This window comes from Pelodiscus sinensis, chromosome 1, assembly GCF_052426305.1.
Source record: "Pelodiscus sinensis isolate ZL-2025 chromosome 1, ASM5242630v1, whole genome shotgun sequence".
In the NCBI taxonomy this organism is placed as follows: Eukaryota; Metazoa; Chordata; order Testudines; family Trionychidae; genus Pelodiscus; species Pelodiscus sinensis.
The window spans coordinates 110,489,222-110,509,004 of NC_143052.1; the positions used below are offsets into that span (position 1 = coordinate 110,489,222).

The 19,783-nt window shown below is 43.1% G+C and overlaps 1 protein-coding gene across 10 annotated transcripts in view; it reads left to right on the forward strand.

Moving 5' to 3' along the window:
• Nucleotides 1–19,783, forward strand: part of ERC1 (ELKS/RAB6-interacting/CAST family member 1) — a 512,836-nt gene that overhangs the window by 451,246 nt on the left and 41,807 nt on the right. For 6 of the 10 annotated variants that reach the window (XM_075941054.2, XM_089775709.1, XM_075941075.2 and 3 more), the window contains one exon: nt 10,046–10,147. In XM_075941054.2, the coding sequence (XP_075797169.2) occupies nt 10,046–10,147 (102 nt within the window). Of the gene's footprint in view, nt 1–10,045; nt 10,148–11,943; nt 12,011–19,783 lie in introns of all 10 variants that reach the window. The other 4 variants (XM_075941081.2, XM_089775732.1, XM_075941103.2 and 1 more) reach the window with 1 other exon arrangement.

Sequence of the window (19,783 nt, forward strand, 5' to 3'; positions counted from 1 at the left end):
GGAGTAGTTGCAGAGCTTCCTGCAGCCAGAGGAGTAAACAGGAAGTGGGTCTGACCCAACCCTGGATGCTGTGCACAGGAAGAGGAAGTCCCATCCTGAGCCAAGCGCAGGGTAGGAGCCACCAGCCAGGCCTTCCTCTGTCCTGCTTCCAAAGTGATTTATGATTCTTGTAACAGAAGTGGTGAGAGTCTGTGAAGGGACAGGCTAGTACTGAATAAGTGGAGGAAGTAGAGAGAGTAGTGACAAATTAGTAGATTCGTGGAGGTTTTTAAAAAACAGGACAAGATGAATTTGTGCTGCTGGTATAATTCATCATAGAAATCATAGAATCATAGAATACTAGGACTAGAAGGGACCTTGAGAGGTCATCGAGTCCAGACCCCTGCCCTCATGGCAGGACCAAATACTGTCTAGACCATCACTGATAGACATTTATCTAACCTACTCTTAAATATCTCCAGAGATGGAGATTCCACAACCACCCTAGATTCCACAACCACCTTAGGAAAATGGAGGAAATATTATGTTCAATCAAGAGATAATCCCAATGCCCTTTCAGAGGTCATGCTTCAAAGACTAACATCTGAGAGTCTATGGAGTCCTGTTGAAGGCTTTGACACTCCTGTCATGTCAAAAAAGATATCGTAAGTGAGTAGGGTTGCCAGATGGTTTAACCAAAAATACCAAACACCACCTCTCCCCTCCCCCCAAAACAAAACCACTGGGGAAAAAATTCTGTTGAGAAAAAAATGGGGGGACACCAAAGTTGTTCAGCAAAAAAAAAAAGGACCCCGAGAGTTAGTAAGCAAAAAATAAATAAAAAAACAGCACGGTCCCTTTAAGAACAGGCTGGGCTCTGCCTCTCCTAACAGGCTGCTGGCAGCCATCTTGTCTCCCTGCTCCAAGCCAGACAGCTCTCCTGCAGAACCAGGTAGGCGGGGGGGGGGGGGGGGGGGGGGCTGGGCCAGGTTGCTGAGTGTTGCCAGGTGTCTTGTATTGACCCGGATAGTCCAGTATTTTTGCCTCCTGGCTGGGAAAAAATCAGAACATACCGGACATTTTAGGAGTCCAGTATTTTCTGAATTTTTTTTTACAGGACAGGAGGTAAAAATACCACACTGTCCGGGGTCAATACTGGACACCTGGAAACCCTATAAGTGAGACGAAATTTTTTGATAGAGAGGATCTTATTTGATAGTAAGAATAGCCTTAGTTGGTTCTCTCTTTCTTTCTCAGATGATTGGAGGTATATATGGAAAGGATCTCTTACCTGAGGAAGCCTATGGGGTATCAGGCAGAACATCTGGGACAACCATGAAACTTAGGATAGGCAGTTTCTAACACAGAAGTGATATTTTAGATCAGTTTTCCATTTTAGCTTTGAGTGGCACAGTTAGCTGCCTATAGCAAAGTTGGTCATAAAGCAAAAATTTCAGTCTAAGGCCCAGCTCTTACATGTACAAGTTCTGAAAGCTAGCCCTGCAGCTTCCCGCCTGAGGCATTCCCCATGCCACATATGTGTCTGCTTTGCTCATTCCCTTCCCACAGGATGTAGTGATTAGACCACTCTGTTCACAGAGTTTTTTTTTTTTTACATGGCATAAGAATGCATGCGATGGATTCTGACCGGGGTATACCACAGTCCCATAAGGTGAGAGAGGAAGTGACTATGTGGTAATCCAATGACGTAGCCATTCAGACTTCAAGATGCTGGAGGTTGAAGGAGGAGAGTTACTCATGTTTTCCCATAGTATAGACAGTAAGCTGATTTTTCTCATAAACATTTCCAGCAGTTTTAAGGCTATGTTCTAGAAATGTCCATCCTTTTGAGTATTCTGTAGGTGTAGGAGAGAACTCAATACAATTATTCTGGGTGGTCTGCAGACTGCTAATTAGAAGTCCCCAGTTAGCTTTCAGAAATTCATAGACATTTTTGGTTTCCATGCCCAATAGGTAGAGGCTTATAAAAATGTCCTTTATTCTGCAGCACTATGCATGGACTTGGGAATGGATTTCATCATTTATTATTAGCCAAATGGCTTTGCTATGACTGACTGTTTTAATAAAGAACTTTAATACTTTAAAAAAATTGTTTCAAATGGTATCCTACCAATAAATAGACTTTTGTTATTTTTATCTTGATTTTTTTTCCCTAAATTTCAAAGATGTGTGCTCAAATTTAATCTCTCTAATGGCTGTCATCTAAAATTTCCAGGGAAATCATTTGGCTGAATTTGTAACATCTTCATGCTAAGCCTTGGTGATCAGAAAGAAGTTAAAGATTAACAGCAGAAGAAGCAATAAGTGAAATTAGGCTGTCAGGGAGAAATTCTTTTTGAAAACGTACAAAAAAATAGAAATACGGAAAACTGCTAACTGGGTAAACTGTTTCAAATATGGTACCTTCCTCACAGTGATGTTGCAAGAGTTAATTTGGATTGCGATTTTCAAATGTATGTCTTCAATCCCACTTCACAAGTTTTGGGAATGAGAAGCATTGTCTTTCCAGTGTTTACCTCTGTATACACTTCTGGTACTGTGGTGGCACTGAGATAGTTTTTACCATGTTAGTATACACTGAAACTTGTCAACTGTTCAGTGCTTCTCAAAGGCTTGGTCTATACTACAAGGAAGGTCTACTTAAGGTATGCAATTCCAGCTATGTAAATAACAGCTACGTAAATAACCTTAAGCCAAATTTCGGCACTGTTACCACAGCAGGAGGTCAAGGAGAAACATTCCTGTCGACTTCCCTTGCTCCTTGCCACAGGGAGCAGTACTGCAGTCAACAGGAATGTCCTCAGTTTTCGATTTAGCGGGTCTAGTAAAGTACTAATCCCATTAAATTGAATGCCAGAAGATCAACCACCACAGCATCAATCTTGCCACAAGTATAGTAGACATGGCCAAACTCATTGCTTTCGCTTTGTGCAGCCAGTGAAAAGCTGCTATATTGAAATTCATGTTAAATATCTCTGTTCCCATAATGCATTCTTTCATACATGGTTCTTTGTACATATAAGTAATCTCAAAGACAGACTTTCTAATTTATTATCTACAACCAAGATCAGATGTTTTAAGTACAACATATGAGATTCTAATCTTTGTATAAACTTACAAAAATAAATCATTTAAAAAACAATCTGAAATATAATAAAAACAATATCAGAGACAGTTGCCATGTTAACAACTAATTAGTTATTTATGAAGTGCTGTGTAAGTGCAGCTAGTATTGATACTGACTGAAGAGTAGGATTGGAAATTCAGATCTTGTTTGCCTACAGAGAGAAAATGGGTAGTGCAATTCTTGTAAGGCTAGTATGTTGGTTTTTGAAGTGCAATTTAATGGTAACCACTGTTAAACTGGCCCAAAATCTAAAATTTAAAACTTGCCTACAACAGCTTTGAGAGTCCCTGTTAGTCACATGCAGTCAAATGAAATCTGAATACTTTATCCCTAATTAAAGTGAAAAATTCAGATATAGAGAGAGTGAATCACTAACAGGTATTTCTCCAAACACTGTAAACATTCATTTAATGTATATTATTACTTAGTAATATTTAGCTATGTAATATATAAAGACATACGAAAAACAGTTGTTTATCTTACCTAATACAGAATTCTCAAACTTTTTTATATTATAGGGAACACATTTTAATAGAGCAGTTGTCTCAGGGACATCTTCCCTTGCATTTGCTTGTTGGGATAGTAATATTAGGTTAGTATTTAATGTATTTAGCTATCTTTTAAAGAATGTTGTCGCTGGCAACAAAGAGCAGACACTATGTGATACAACAGCTCTCCTCAGACAATCATTTAGTATTCCATGAATCTCATTTTGAGAACCATTAACTGAATACATCCCATACCAGGAGGGCTGACAGACTTGCCAGGCTCTTGGGCGAGGTGTGGGGGAGAAGAGGCTCTGTGTTCCCAGAAAGGACGGGGCCTCAGATGGAAGGGGTGGGGGCAGCCAACCCTCAGCACCCACCAAAGCACATCAACTCCCCCACCACCACCACCCAGGCAGCCCAGAGCACATTGCATGGCACTCCAGCTATGATTTAAAGAGACTGGGGCTCCAACCATCGCCTCTCCTGTGGTAGCAACAGTGGCAGCTGGGAGCTATGGGCCCTTTTGACTCACCAGGCACCAGGGCAACTGCCCCCTTTGCCTCTCCTCCCCTGTTGGCAGGCCTGCCCCATACAAAACACTTTTGTATCGTTTCCTCAGTCTCGACTTAAGTGCAGTTCAGGAAAGAGGAACATAGGAATTACCATACTGGACCAGACTGATGATACATCTACCCCAGTATTGTATCTTTGTTAGTACCTAGTTCCAGGTGAAAGATATTTTATTCTCTCTAATCTGCCTGTGGATGGTGTTATTATTGATACACATAATATAATGGCTTTTTAATTTTAACTAAACCTGAAGCTCAATATCATATTGCCATGATTTCTATATGTGATGTATGCTTTGTGTAAAAAATATCAAAGTAATTATTTTGGTAAGTTTTTTAATGTGTTTCCTTTTCATTTCATTAGATATATCTTGTTCTTGTATTATGAAATGGTAACTAGGAGTTCCCAACTGACTTCATGCAATTGCTATTTGATATAACTCTATTATGTTACCTCTAATTCATCTTCCCTGCAAGCTAATTATTGCTTTATAAATTCCTACATGACAAACTCTCTCTCAGTTTTTCTTACCTTTCTTTGGATTTTTTTTCTATTTCTGCTATATCCAATTTGAAAACTGAATTTGAGTATTCAAATGTACTTTTTCTGATGTGTAAATTTATACTATGCCAATTATAATAGCTTCAATATTGATTTGTATCTCTTTATTAATATGTCTTCATAGATTGCTTTCTGGCCAACACTTTGACTTTAACATATGTTTTCATTGAGCTGTCCACTTTGATGCCTTTTCCCTGAAGCAGTTTAATCAAGAACCTAGTTCCTTTGTACACACATGCAGAGTGCAATGCTTATTAAGTGCAACTCAGAAGAGAAGAAAATTAATTTCAAAGTTAATTTAGCTGTATAGTGAAGTGAAATGGTCTATATGTGCCAGTTAATTTTTCGTTTTGCTCTGTGGTTATACTTAATCTATAGTATATTGTATAAATATAGGTTTTCTTCAAGTGCTTGTTCGTGTCAATTCCAATTAGGTGTGTGCATGTGCACAGTGGCCGGAAGATTTTCCCATAGCAGAGCTGATAAGGTCAGTAGGGGTGCCCCCTGGAGTTGCATCTTCATGGTGACTTATATAGAGCCCTGCCAACCTGTCCCCTCCCCAGTTCCTTCTTATCCCTGGTGAAAGTAGACTGGAACATCCTGGAGCTCATGCTCTAAATTGTGCCAACTTCTCCACAACTTAGGACTCCTGAAGTCATGACATGCCACAATCTACAGGATTCAAGAGCGTTGTGGTTTGCGCAAAGTGCATGGGGAAGAGCAACCCTCACTCTTCCTGCTTGAAGTTCTTGGGTGAGGTGACCAGCATGATCATTCCTGCAGTTGCTATGACCTAGAATGCTGAAAGACAGGGAGCAGTAACTAAAGGTACTCTAATGACGGTGGCTCTATATCCACAGTTGGACCTGGGCCCAGGAGACACACTGCCAAGCACGTCTTTGTCGGTGCAAAGTGCACCTGCACCATCTTTTAGTTCAGCTCTGAAGGACACCCCTCAGAACTGACACGGGTCCATTTGGGGACCATCGAAGAGGCACCACTTTCATTCACCAGTGCCTCAAGAAGAGGATGAAGCCACAGGGCTAAACCTTGGCAAATTCAAGGGAGGTGCAACCCTAAGCGGGCCACTCCTCAAAATCCCCCCAAAGGCAGGGCAGTCACATCCATAGCCCCAATATGCACGAGTTATGTTGGACCAGTATCTGCCACTTCCTTCGGTGCCAGAGGCCTTCATGGTGGCTAAAGACTTGATGCACCTAATGGCACCATTCTCCACCAAATGGGAGAGAAATCCCTATCACTGGTAGAATGCATGTATTCATAGGAACAATCAAGACGGAAGCCAGCTACGATGTCAAGGCATTTCCCCTCCCCAAGTCCAGCAGCACCCTCACACCCAGACAGGGAGCCCATCTGTTCTCCGAGCTCCCATTGTTCGGTGCCTGGAAGCTTGGCACCTCCCTGATCTTCAGTGTCAGAGACCTCAAGGTTGGAGTCGGATTCCTACCAATCCAGAATGAGTTTGAGCAGGGGATTGAGGTTGAGATGAGACTGTCCACAACCCCAGGCGCCATGACTCCTTCAGTGGAAGAATGCACCTCATTGGCTATTCCATCAAGGCCAGGGTAGGTTCCAAGGACATCACTCAGTCCCATCCTCAGTAGCCTCAGCCATGTTTGTCCCTCCCTCTACGGCACTTCTCTCTTTGGCATTTCACCTCATGCTGAAACCTTTGAGGATGGCACTGGCACCAGATCCACTCACCAATCTGGCACCAACTGTGGTCTCAGGTCCAAGACCCTTTCACACCAATACTAGCGCTGGCTCTCATGGGGATGGGACTTACTGAGGAGGCACCATTGTCGGCATTGCCTCCTCCTCTTCTGCATAGGCTAGGGCCAGCGCGCGCTGACAGAACACCAGGTGGTGGTGTCAGCATCAGTATCCACTCCATGCTCTTAGCGTCCATAGATGCATTGTCAGAATTGGAACAATTTCAAGACCCTTGAAAACAACGCAACCCATTGGTGGCAGATGGCAGGGAGCATGTCCCAACCCTAACACCCTTGTTTTCTCCATACAAGGCTTTCACAGGCACCACAGTGACCCTCTCCACTTTAGGACATTAGGATCTTGCAGCAGTTGCTATGCAGAGCTGCCCAGGGCCTGGGCATCAAGGCAGAGGAGGTGAACAAAGAGAGAGACCCAGTGCTGTACGTCTTAACCCCTTCTGGAGCCTCCCAGGTTGCTTTGCCACTTATCAAAACTATAAGTGACAATAATAAGATCCCTACTTCCATTGTGCTCATTGCCAAGTGCAATGAGAGGTGTTTCTTCATCCCTTCTATGGGATATGGACACCTGTATTCCCACCCATCCCTTGACTCCCCTGTGGTGGACGCAGCTAACCAGCACGAGTGACAAAAGTTTCAGGGACCGTCCTCCAAAAATACAGCGGTTAAGAGGCTTAACCTGTTCAGGAGAAAAGTGTATTCTGTAGGGGGTGCTGCAACCAGCAGGTCATTCTCAATAGATACTTGTACAACACATCCTCAGTAGATACTTGTACATCTATTGCACTGGCTAAGTTCACAAAACTGCTTCCCTCAGGCTCCCAAGTGGAAATCTCCACGTTGATCAAGAAGGATAAGCTGATGCCTGTAGAGAAGCTCAGGACGTATGTCAGATAGTGCTGACACCGCATCAGGAGCTATGGCTACTGGAGTGGCCCTGAGAGCCTCCTGGCTCCAGGTTTTGGATCTGCCATATGAAGTACAGCAGACTATATAGGACTTCCCCTTTAAGGGTGCCATTCTGTTTTTGCAGCTGGCAAATAAGAGGCTACATGTTCTCAAAGACTCCAGAGCCACCCTCAAGTACTTGGGTCTTCATAAACCAGTGACATAGCACAAGTATGTTAGGCCTCAACGTCCTCCGCAGTTCTTCCCCCATAACCAACAGGACAGCACTTGGAGGAGAAATAGGAGGGTCATCTAGTCAGGGTTCTGGCCAGTCTTTGGGCCCAAAACAGGCCTTTTGAAGGCATGATCAAGCCCAGCATACTAGATCCTCCACTGGAACCAATACACCTTAACTTTTCTTTGCAGCTATCCCTTTTCTATCATGCGAGGCCCTGTGTCACGTCAGACTGATGGGTGCTCTGAATAGTAGGGATGGGATGTAAAAGAGTAGTCAATTAGTCGACTACCCAATAAGCCTAGGCTTATCAGGTAGTCAAGTCTCAACTACTCACATTTCCTTTCCACCCCTGCTGCCTCTATATTAGATAAGAATCAGCCTGAAAGCCACAGCAGCTCCTGTCCGTGGTGGTGGTCCCAGCTCACTGCTAGAACCCCGCAGAGAGGGGCTGCTGCCAGAGCAGCTTCTGTTTGCGGCAGCTTGGGCTGGCCATGAACAGGGCCCCTGTCCATAGCCAGTCCCGGCCACCATGAACAGAGGCTGCTCCAGCAGCTCTGGAGCTGGGACTCCCATAGAAACGGGCTGCTAGACCCGGCACGAGCTGGGACTGAGCAAGCCTGGCTCAGTTCCGTCTTGTGCCAGGTGTAGGAGCTACTTCCACTATGACTCTGCAGTTTAAATGTAGTAGAAGATGGGTTGCCTGAGCCCCTGGCTCTTACTGCATTTAAACTGCAGAGCCACAGTGGGGATAGCTCCTTCTGAGCACCTTCCCTTATCGACTAATGGTGTTGTCTATACAATATGTATCAATGATACAATTACCCAATTACCTGCCTCTTAACAACCTTACTGCATAGTAGAGATGAGATACTCTATCCAGTTCTCTGCCCTTCCACCCCTCGCCTCTTCAGAAATCCCTCTCATGAGCAATTCAGGATGTGCAGTCACTCCTATCTCTAGGAGCAGTGGATGAGGTTCCTCAGGAACACAGGGGCAAGAGTTTTTATTGTCAGTATTTCCTAATACTGAAAGCCAAGGGTGAACTCAGATCCATTCTAGACCTGTGGGATCTCAACAAGTTTGTAAAGAAACTCAAGTTCTGCATGCTTTCACTGCCTCCATTATTTCCTCTCTGGATCCAGTGGACTGGTATGTCACCCTTGACTTAAAGGACATGTACTTTCATATCTCAGTCGCTCACTGTAGGAAGGCTCATGGTAAACAGCACCTTCTACCAGTTTATAGTCCCCCCACCTTTTGGCCTGGAAGTGGCACCTTGAGTCTTCACAAACTGTATGGCAGTTGTTGCAGCATTCTGAGGCAGGTATCAAATACAGGTCTTTCCCGTATGACAGCTGATCAAGGGCTGCTTCAGGTCGAAAGCCTGGGCCTCCTAATAAAGAAGGAAAAATCCACTCTGTCTCCTTTGAGAAGGTAGAGTTCATAGGAGCAGTTTTGGACTCGACACAAGCCAGGCATACCTGCCATACTCAAGATTTCAGGACATAGTAGATATCATTCAAGGTCTCAGGTGGTTTCCCACCACCACGGCAAGAAACTGCAGTAGCCTTCTAGGTCATATGGCTGATGGCACTTACGTAGTGCAGCATGCCAGACTGAGGGTCTGACAACTCCAGTCACGGTTAGCAGCAGTGTATTGACTGTGACTCTTCCCGCTTTGGTGCTATGGGCTTGCAGGAGTTCCGGCATCTCCAATCACCGTGCACTCCACTAGAATACAAGCTTCTTCCACTGCATTTTTCACACAGATTCCCACTCAGAAGATCTGTAGAGAAGCATCATAGTCCATATATTTGCCTCACATTATGCTATTACACAGCAAGTCAGAGAGGACGGGGTGCTGCAATCACTGGTTGGCTCTGACCTCACCTGCTAAACTTATGCTTGAGAGTCACCTAATTGGAATTGACATGAACAAGCACTCAAAGAAAAAGTGATTATGTACCGTCTCGTAATTGTTCTTTGTTCCTGTCTATTCCAGTACCCACCCTCCCACCCTGCTCTTGGAGTAGCTGGAAAGAAGGAACTGAAGAGGCAGCAGGTCCACAGGGCTCTATATTGGGCACCAAGAAGGCACCTGGGGGTACCCAGACCAACCCTACAGGTGCTGCTATGGGAAAATAATCCAGCCACCATTTACATGCATGCACGCACGCACACACCTAATTGGGATAGACATGAACAACTCATCTTAAAGAACAACAATTATGAGAAGATACCTAACTGGTTTTTATTGTGGACTTTAAATATCAGTTATTTTCATGGGCTTTGTCTGGAATGCACAGGATAGTGCACAGTGTTCTAAGATGCATTTCCTTGGCTATTTCACTCTGCATTTTAGCACTTACATTTACTTTCATCTGAGTACACTGAATTTTTCATTCTTTTTCCCTCACAGACTCAGAATCGCATGAAGTTGATGGCAGATAACTATGAGGATGACCACCTCAAATCCTCATCCCATTCCAACCAAACCAACCACAAACCTTCTCCAGACCAGGTAATACTTCTCTATTTTTGTCTTTTAAAATGACTTTTAACGACTGGGCCTGATTATTTTTTAGTCATATAAAGCTTTCCACAATATGCCTGAAGTATCAGGGACCAAAACCAACATTCCAGAGTACACTTAGAAGACAGAAATGGTTGTAGCTCTTTTGCTGGCTTCCTTGAAGATCCTTGCAAGATGCACTGATACTCCCAAATGCTGGGTTATTTTTAGTGAGGTGAAGAGGAGACAAAGGAATGTTAATGTCTTAAATATCCCATGAAATGAAAGGTGGGAGCTTAGCCCATTCAGATTTCAGTGCAAGTCACATGTTCTGAAGTGCTTGGAGTGGCTTCATCACTCTTGCTGTAACTCATGTGAGAATAATTACCTCTAATAAGAAGGGTCCTGAACAGTTTCTCTCTGCGGGTAGCAGAAAATCTTGGTTAGGATCAACTTCCAGGTTTCTGGATTGTGTGTGGTCAATTACTTGCATTTCCCAGAAGGAAATCCAGCCTGTATGTGTGAGATGAGCACAGGTTGCTCCTGAGCTCAAAGGGCCATGAACTGAAAGAAGATCAGTTTACCATTTCTGAGGCATAGTTGAGCCCCACATGTCATTGACTAAGATCAGCCATGTATTTGATACCCATCCCTTGGGTAACAGAGGCTGTCAGCCTAATTATAAGTGTCATATTGAAACCTCATGTGTTCCAGATTAATTAAAACATTCAGAAACTGTAATTGCTCACTAGACTGAGAGATTGCGACCTTTCTCAATCCTCTGGCTGATTTATAAGCTGCATTGATGGGTTCTAAAGGGAGCTGGATCACCATCCTGCTCTGCTGAAGAATGAATCACTGTAACATGGCAGTTCCAGGGGAATGAAAGTAGAAAATGGAGGAGTCTAAACACATACACACTTGGATGTGAATGGTTAACAAGTGAGGGCTGGAGGTGGGGGCGCTGCAGCCCAATTGAAGCAGTCCCTGTCTGTGGCAGGGGCCTGCTCCATACCAGCTGGGTTAGAGTGGTTCCTCCACCCACCCCTTTTTTATTGGTTAACAGGTTAAACATTATTCTTAACCAGTTAACCTATATATATATATATATATATATCTCCACACCAGATTCCTTCTTAAAATCATAATGTTAAAAGGTGTTGAAGAAATGGTGTTCACTGCTCTGAAAAGGATAAAAGTGTTGCAGACAGAGAAATGAGTATAAAATGTTCATACTCCTTAACCACCTTTCCTCACTCCTCTTCCCTAATTTCTTGGAGTTGTAAATGAAGAACCTTGTGAATGAGTGGCTTGAGGCCTCCAGGACCCTCTTTGCAGGTGTCAGCCGTATTTTCTTTATGAGAAAAGGATTATCAAGATTGCAGTTCAAAACAGTGGTATCCAAATCTCTGTTTCCGTGTGAGAAGAAGAGTATCTGCTATTTTGCACGCTGAAATGTTGTAGTGAAACAAGAGTATTTTCCAAATGCATATGACACACCTGACTGAAAATGAAGGCATTGGTAGCATGAACAGGTTAAGAACCAAAAGAATGTATATAAGATAGCAGTTTATGTAAACAAATTCTGAATAATTGATCACAGTTTAAAAGAGAATTAAGAAAGCTGTTTCCAATGGTGAAGTAATTGGAAAACAGCAGAGCAGAGGACACAGGGAGTTGGAGACCACTTTTTTCCTATTAGTACTACTTCACAGTTATGCCTGTACTTTAAATACTAACCAACTCTTTATTTCATTCCCATGCTGCTCTGGGGCTTCTTCCCCTTATCATCTCTCAACCAATAGGATGAGGAGGAGGGTATTTGGGCATAGCCAATCAGATGCTCTTAGTTCAGCCACTTTGTTCAGAACGGTGAGAAACAGCTTTCCTTACCAGTAGAAAAGTTTCCCACAGTCACTCTTGCATCTTGCTTCTGTGTGATTCATGAAATTTGGGTGTGTTTCCTTTCCTTTTCTCACGTGGTCTATGCATGTGGATGTTTCCTACTTAATTATTGTGTTTTTTATTTCTTCTTTGTGTTAAGAATCAAGTTATTGTTTCAAGACATTATGGGGAGAACTTTCCAGGGCATGTAATTGAGTTTATATGTGTATGTGCAAAGCAACACCATGATTCATGTGAGAGAGAGAAGGAAATGTGTCCCATGCAATGTACCATTAACTTCATGTTGGAAAATGGTTCCAATCAGACCCTTTTTGTTTTTTCACAAGAAATGTACATTGTATCCAAGCCTTTCTTAAATCCTGGTCAATAACGAATGAGCTCAGAGGTAATATTTCTACCTGGACAATACATATTTTGAGCATGTTAAGCTCAGCTGCTGAAAACAGTGCCAGATAGATGACCCAAAGCACTAAGTTGCTCCAAATATATATTAACTCAGAGGAGGTGGCTATTAATAATGACTATTCAGAATAAGGAACTCTTAGAAAGTGAATAGAAAAAATAAGATTTTTTCTATTTCTTGCTACACTCCCTTGATTAATTGCCAAATTATACAAGTATCATTGCACAAATCAATCAGCTGGAAAATTTATTCCACCTTTGACAGTCAAACTTTAATTTCATGCCTTGGGGTTTGAACTGAGGAAATCCCTTTTATGGAAAATAATTGATAATGTGATTAATTCACACTCCTTGGTGATCTCACACTCCATTTGAATCACTTCTCTTGCAATGCTTCTGTATTCGTGTATGGTGTTAAGTGTGTAGGCAATTAGGATGTGTGTAAAGCTCTTGCTGAAGAATGCCATTAAGGATGGAGAGATGAGGTAAGTTGATGGTGAAAAGGAAGAAAGCACTTGGAAGGTAGGAGACGTTCTAAATGATGTTCCTGCCAAATTAAAAAGCCAATGTAGTAGATAGATAAAGATCTTCCCATTAGCCAGCCTGTGAACTGAGAAAGGGATAAAACTTATGAAAATGAGTGTGTTGAGTCTGTCTTTATCATTTTCACAGACTAGCTTTTTGCCAGATTAAGGCATATGTGGGTTGCCTGTCTGTTAAACACACTGCTTTCTATTCAATAAATTTTCTTCAGCTTCCATACCACACCAGAAAAGCAAAGAGGGAACACTACACAATATTATGAGGATAATGTGGTGGCTAGATGCCTCTCCTCCCAGGTATCCCCACAGAGAACCCTGTGTCAACCACAAGCCTTTCATATATATCCCTGCGGAGGGAAGAATGTGAGTTTAATTAATGCTATCCAACCCAGCAGTCCCTAATGTGATAACATTTTTAACCAGTGTTCCATGTATGCTAGGAGAGAATTTGCCACAGCCTTTCCTACTTCTTATATGTTAGAAAGCAAAGCCATGTTGCCACAGAGGCCATTTTTAGTTTTGTAGATGTAAACTTTAGTTAATTTATTCAAGATTATTAACATAAGAGATTGATAGCACAGGGAGTCAGCTTTGGTTTTTTTCAAGAAATTGTTCTAGCCTTGGACATCAATACACCTCTGGTGAGTAGGGTAGAAAAAAGTCTTGTATACATGGTGCATTAGTGTGCTCTAAAGGGGAATAAATTCTAGTGTGCACTAGAGCGTTTCACACCATATGGACCCTGCTGGTCCACGAGGCATAAGGGAGCGGTCGACAAAGGCTTCCCCTGTTGACCGATCCACATCTCGACTCGCGCGCTATGCCGACGATCAGCTGAGCCGGCACAACGTGACGGCCATTTTTATTTTAATGAAGCCAGGGATATTTAAATCCCCGCCTCATTGACTATGTCGGGTAGCCTATTTTACATGCCTCCATCGGCAGAGATATGTAGTCTAGACATACCCTAAGAGTTCTGCTGTTGATGCTAACATAGCTCTATTTCAAACAGCACTACATAAATGCTCAGGTTTTGGGGTACTTTTGCAGGCCCCCACTTCTGCAAAGATAGAGGAAGTAAGGGCAGCAGGAGGCACATGTCAAGGCTCCTTCCCCACTCTGGAAGAATAAATGCAGAAGTGGGGGCCCACATAAGAACCCCAAAACCTTATCTTTCCAGGCTTTGGTTAAAAAAAAATTCCCCCCCAAAATCTTAACGTAGATTTTGGGGATAAAAACTCCGCTGCCACCACCCAAGTAATCATAAAGAAACCAGGGAAAGACTACTTGGGAAATCTCACCCCCTAAAGTAAAACCAGGACATAAAAATTAACCAATAACAGGTTAATAAAAGAAAAGAGAAAGAACTTTTATTATCACAATATTCCTGTTGCAAACATCATGACTAGATGGAAAAGTAACAAAGTAATACTCATGGTGGAGGAACTCCACCATGGGCCTAGAACTTAGTTACAAAAGAGAGCAAAGCCCATTTTTAAATGCACAGACATCAGATCCCATTTCCCAAACCATAAAACAATAAAACCTAACAGATTTATCTAAACTTTACCCTACTTACAGAAAGTGAATTCTTTTCTTGGAGGGACACGTTCTGTCTGACTCCCTCAGTAGCTGGGGAGAAACTGCCCAGGACAAAGGAGGGAGAAACCAAACATTCCTTTGTCCCAGTTTGAAATTCCTACCTACATTCCTATCGGCCAACTCTACCTAGGTTAGGTATTTTAACCCCGTAGTCCCTAGGTTGCTGGCTAACTCTCATGATCATGACACCAGGATTCTCTGGTCTGGCAACATCCATGGTCTGTCTCAAATGTTGCAGGACCAGAGAGTCCCGGTGGAGGGCCAGTGGCAAAGATCCCAGCAGGGCAGTGGGCTTCCCATAGTTAGATGTCCAACGGGATTGGGAGATCTCGTTCATGGCTGCCCAGCAGGACTGGGAGCCCTGCGGTAGCTTGGTGGGGCAGGGAGTCATGGCGTGTGGCCACCCGATGGGTCCCAAAGCCATGGCAGCAATGGTTGCCCAGCAGGCTTGATAGGAGAGTGGGGCTAGCAGGAGGTGGGGAACCGGCCGGGCCAGGAGGGCTGGTGGCAGGGATCCAAAAATGACCTTCCTTGGTATGGCAAAATCCTTCATCTGGAACCGGTCAGGTCCCGAGGGTGCCGGACCAGGGAGGAGGTCCAACCTGTACTGTGTGATCAGAGATTGTAAATCTAACAGAAGTGCTTTACCTCAGTTAGTAGAGATAACCCAGTGTAAATATCATCTCTCATCCTGACACACTGACACAACCTTCACTGTAGCCTCACTGCCTTACCTTCTGGATTCTTTCCACCCTATCCTTTCATTCCCTGTAGGTGCTCTTATTCATTTATTTTGGGTACTTGTTTCTTTCATTCTTTCTTTCTTATTTTTATGAGCATCAACTCTGCCCTTTTATCCTTCTGAAGTGTTACATTCTGCTAGCCATTGGCACTGGGAGTGCCGTAGTTGGTTTTTTTCTGTTTCTAATAATAATGTGATTTTATGTATGCTAACACAAGAGTAGGCACATCTAATCCTGATTCAGACAAAGAAAATGAAATAATCCATGCATAAACTTCTCATGTATGTAAACTATCTCATGTATTTTATATTTGGTCCAGTTTTCTAGGTATGTCTTGCCATGCTGCCAGCTAAGTCTAATAGGCTACATCTAGATACATGCCTCTTTCAAAAGAGATCGTCTAGACAGCCACAAGAGTTTGAAAAAGCAATCCGCTTTTCCAAGAGCGAGTACCCAGTCAATTTGGACACTCTCTTTCGAAAAAGCTCTGTTTGCATTCAAGAATGCCTTTTTTCAAAAGAGCTCTTTCGAAAAAAGGCATTCTTCCTGGTAAAAGTAGGTTTACCGATTTTGAAAAAAGGCCACATTCTTTCAGTTTAACTTCAAAAGAATACTACAGCAGTCTAGATGTAGGTGAAGTTTTTTTGGAAAAAGGCCACTTTTAAAAAAAAAATTCCCATAGGCTATGTCTAAACTACATTCCTCTTCTGAAAGAGGAATGTAAATGAGCCTGATCGAAAATGCAAATGAAGCACGGATTTACAAATCTCGTACTTCATTTGCATAAGTACATGAGAGCGCTTTTTCGAAAAAGGGCTTTTTAAAAAAGAAACCGCAGACTAGATGGGGTTTTTTCGAAAAAGGGTTTTTTTTCTGAAAGAACTCAGTCTAGACTGTGGTTTCTTTTTCGAAAAAGCGCTCATGCGATTATGCAAATGAAGCACGAGATTTGTAAATCTGCACATTTGCATTTTCAATCGGGCTCATTTATATTCCTCTTTCGGAAGAGGAATGTAGTTTAGACGTGCCCATAGTGTGAGAGGAGTGTTCATCATCCTCACATATTGCCAGGTCTTCTTGCTGTTCTTTGTTATAGGCATTAGGTATACAGTGTATCATTCCAAAGTCTAGATGAAATCAGTTCAATGAAAGCAGCATGTGTAGTACTGACAACAAACTGAGGGAGTAAAAGAGAAGCAGGAGTTATAAGATGCAGAGGTGGAAAGAAGTAAAAGCACAAGATGTGAGAACAGAAATATAGATTGGTAAAGAATTATGTCCTACATTGTAGCTCTGAAAAACTGAGATGTTTGTCTCAGTATGTAATTCTTATGTCTCAACTATGTGTCCTGTTGTATGAGGTTCTCAATTTTCTGTCCAATGGATACTGGCCATCAAGAGAACTTGAAATAAACCTCTTTGGACTTCATTCTCTGAATGCAACTTTTATAAACGTGTGCCAACACCCCTGCCTCCCCTCCCCCCGAATTCATCAATGTGCCTGCTAAGGAGTAAAATATTTGATTTTGGTGTACATGAAGGTCACGTAGATTGGGAGAAGGTCTGTCTCTACAACCCAGAGACTCTTGTCTTAGATTTCTAGTGCATCCACTTACAACTTGGCAGTGGCCTGACGTTATGAAGTATGTCTCCCACAGCACCCACTTAGGATTAGATGCGGACCTGAAGTCACCCAGACAGATAGTATGTTCTTTTATGTCTGCCGTCAACTGAGCATGGTTTCTCCCATTTAGGTCCTCACTTCAGGCCTGTCACTCCAGACGTGTGAGGCAAGGTGGGGCTCTGATCTGGCGCGTATTGGGTTTGTACACCCAGTCTCACAAGGTCAATCCTCTCTGACCCAGCCTTACCACTACAAAGCACCATGTTGGCCCTGTTGGGCATATTGTGGCTCCCTTTCCACAACATCTGGGAGCTGGTCTCCTTCCTGTCCACCATTTGCAGAGGGAGAGCACAAGAGTCACTGGCATAGGAGGAAATGGCACTAGAACTTCTGGTACAATAAATACCCTTCATTTTCTAGGAACTTATCACTGTGTTTCCTGATCAAAGCCATCTCTCTGGCTCTTGTATCATCCCCCTATGACTTTAAAAAAATGTTAGAAGCTACTTGTCCACATTACTAGTACTGTTGACAGCACAACATCTGTAAGTGAAGATAAAGCTCACAAACTTTTTGATATTTTGCTCTCATCTGTTCCTTCTAATGTAGCTCTATCTATGAATGAGAGGGCATTTTAGACCCAATCAGGACACTGTGGTGGACATCAGCTATACTACCAACTCTGGCTATGACAGCAGAAAAAAAGACATCATATACCCCAAAAGAGGTTTGAACAGTTTGGCATACATGTTGACACTTGGCACTATGGTAGTTTCTGCAGTCAGTGAAAACATCAAGCAGACCAAGAACACCACTAAAGAAAAAGATTCCCCCAAAATTGGACTTATTTGGTGGAAAACTTATCAGCGTCAGGGCAGCTAAGAATTCCCAATTACAGGTCCTTATTTGAAAAATACCCTATCCCAAATGAGATAACTTTATCTCCATTCTTAGCCAAGCTTCTAAGAAACTCTAGAGAGACGTTAAAAACCATATTTCAATGTTGTAATAAAAACATTGATACAAGCAGCTGTGAATGCATTTAATTCAGCAAATCAATGGTTAAATTCATGTCCACCGCTGTGACTGCTACATTTTCTGGCTGGAAGTATCTGTCAGTTTGTACATTGAAGGTACAGAATTATTCAGCACGTACAGTCATTGTGCTGCATTCCCTTAAGTACTCCAGAGCTCTGTTCTTGACATGTGAAACTCAGCCCTAAAGTACAGGCTCTTAGATACCAGGAACAACGGTAGCAGAAGACACCTATCTACACTCAACACAAACTTTTTCTAAATACCTGCCCAAGCAGCAAGATTTTCTTGGACGAGACTATCATCTTCAGTGATTAGTCACTCTATATCTGTTTCCATTTAACATGTTTGATGTGAGGCTCAAGAGCCACACGTGTACCACTAGAAAACTTCCCTAAGCCCTCTACCTTTGGATGCTGACTTGATTTCTTCCTTCAGGCATCAGCTATGATAGAAACAGATAGTTATCACGGATGGCTATACCATCCAGGCTCAGTCCCTACATCCCATATGCCCCATCCCTGTTCAGGGACCTTTATGAAAATTAGCCAAAATAAGTGGCATTCCTTTTTGTCTAGAAATTTACTCAGAAGATGGTAATCAATTGTGTAAAATCAGATCTGACCACTACAAAAATAATTTTTTCTAACTTCCAGGTCACCTATCAGCTTGCATGTATGTGATGTCATTAGTGGTGATGCCATATGTCAGAAAATACATTTGAAACCATTAACCAGACTTCAAGTGAATCCATTATAAGGCTGGCTAAGACATCTCCCATCCTATGTGCATGTCAGGGTGCACACCCCCACCGTGCCTCAGTGCCCCCTGACTGTCCTCATCTAGCCCCTCTCAGGGCAAGTTACAGTCTGTACGGGTTGCTCATCATTGGCATTGGGGTTACCTCTACTGCCCCGCTCACCTAGGCTGCGTTGTAATCCGCCTCTGAACCCTGGGCCTTGCCTCCGGCCCCTAGCCAGGGGGAGTCTTGGCTGGCCCTCTCCCAGCCCTAGCTGGCTATCCCCAGCTGGTCTCCCTCCTGGGAGCTCCTGCTTCCTCTGCAGTCAGCCCTTCACTGGTTCACCCCTCTAAGCAAACTGTGCTCCTCTATATAGCTGCCGTCTGGGCCCTCACTCACCCTAAAGGCTTCAGCTGGCCTCTCCAAGCCAACTGTGCTGCACTAGATAGCTGCCAGCTGGGCTCTCACTTGCCCTAACAGCTTCAGCTGGCCTCTCTGTTCCCAGCCCCCGCTCAGGGCCTGAGTTCTGTTCTTAAAGGGCCAGTGCAGGGCAGGCGCTCTGTCACAGTGCACTAAAATAGTGATTAGACACAAAAAATGTTTAGAAAAGGGTACCTTACTCCATACCTCCTCCAACTAAAATATTATTCAAAGATGCATCAGGACATCTTGGGGCACACACCTGGAACTCTTCCAGATACAAGAGCTTTGGTCTCAAAGGGATTAGATTCTTCATGTAAATTCCCTAGAATTACAGGTGATAGGATTAGTTTGCATAGTATTCCAGCTGTTCTACAAAACTCCACAGTACAAATTCTCAAACATTACCTCTGCCGTGTACTATATAAATAATCAAGGAGATGGCCACTCATCATCCCTGTGCTATGAGGCTATCAAGTTAACGGACATTGGTATTAACAATGCTCTTCATAGAGTGAGACTTCTTGAGCAGACAATCCATCATCAACCACAAGTTGTCTCTGAGTAGCTCCATCCTCAAAACATTTTTTATCAGCGGAGGAGACCCATTACAGACATTTTGCCACCAAAGAA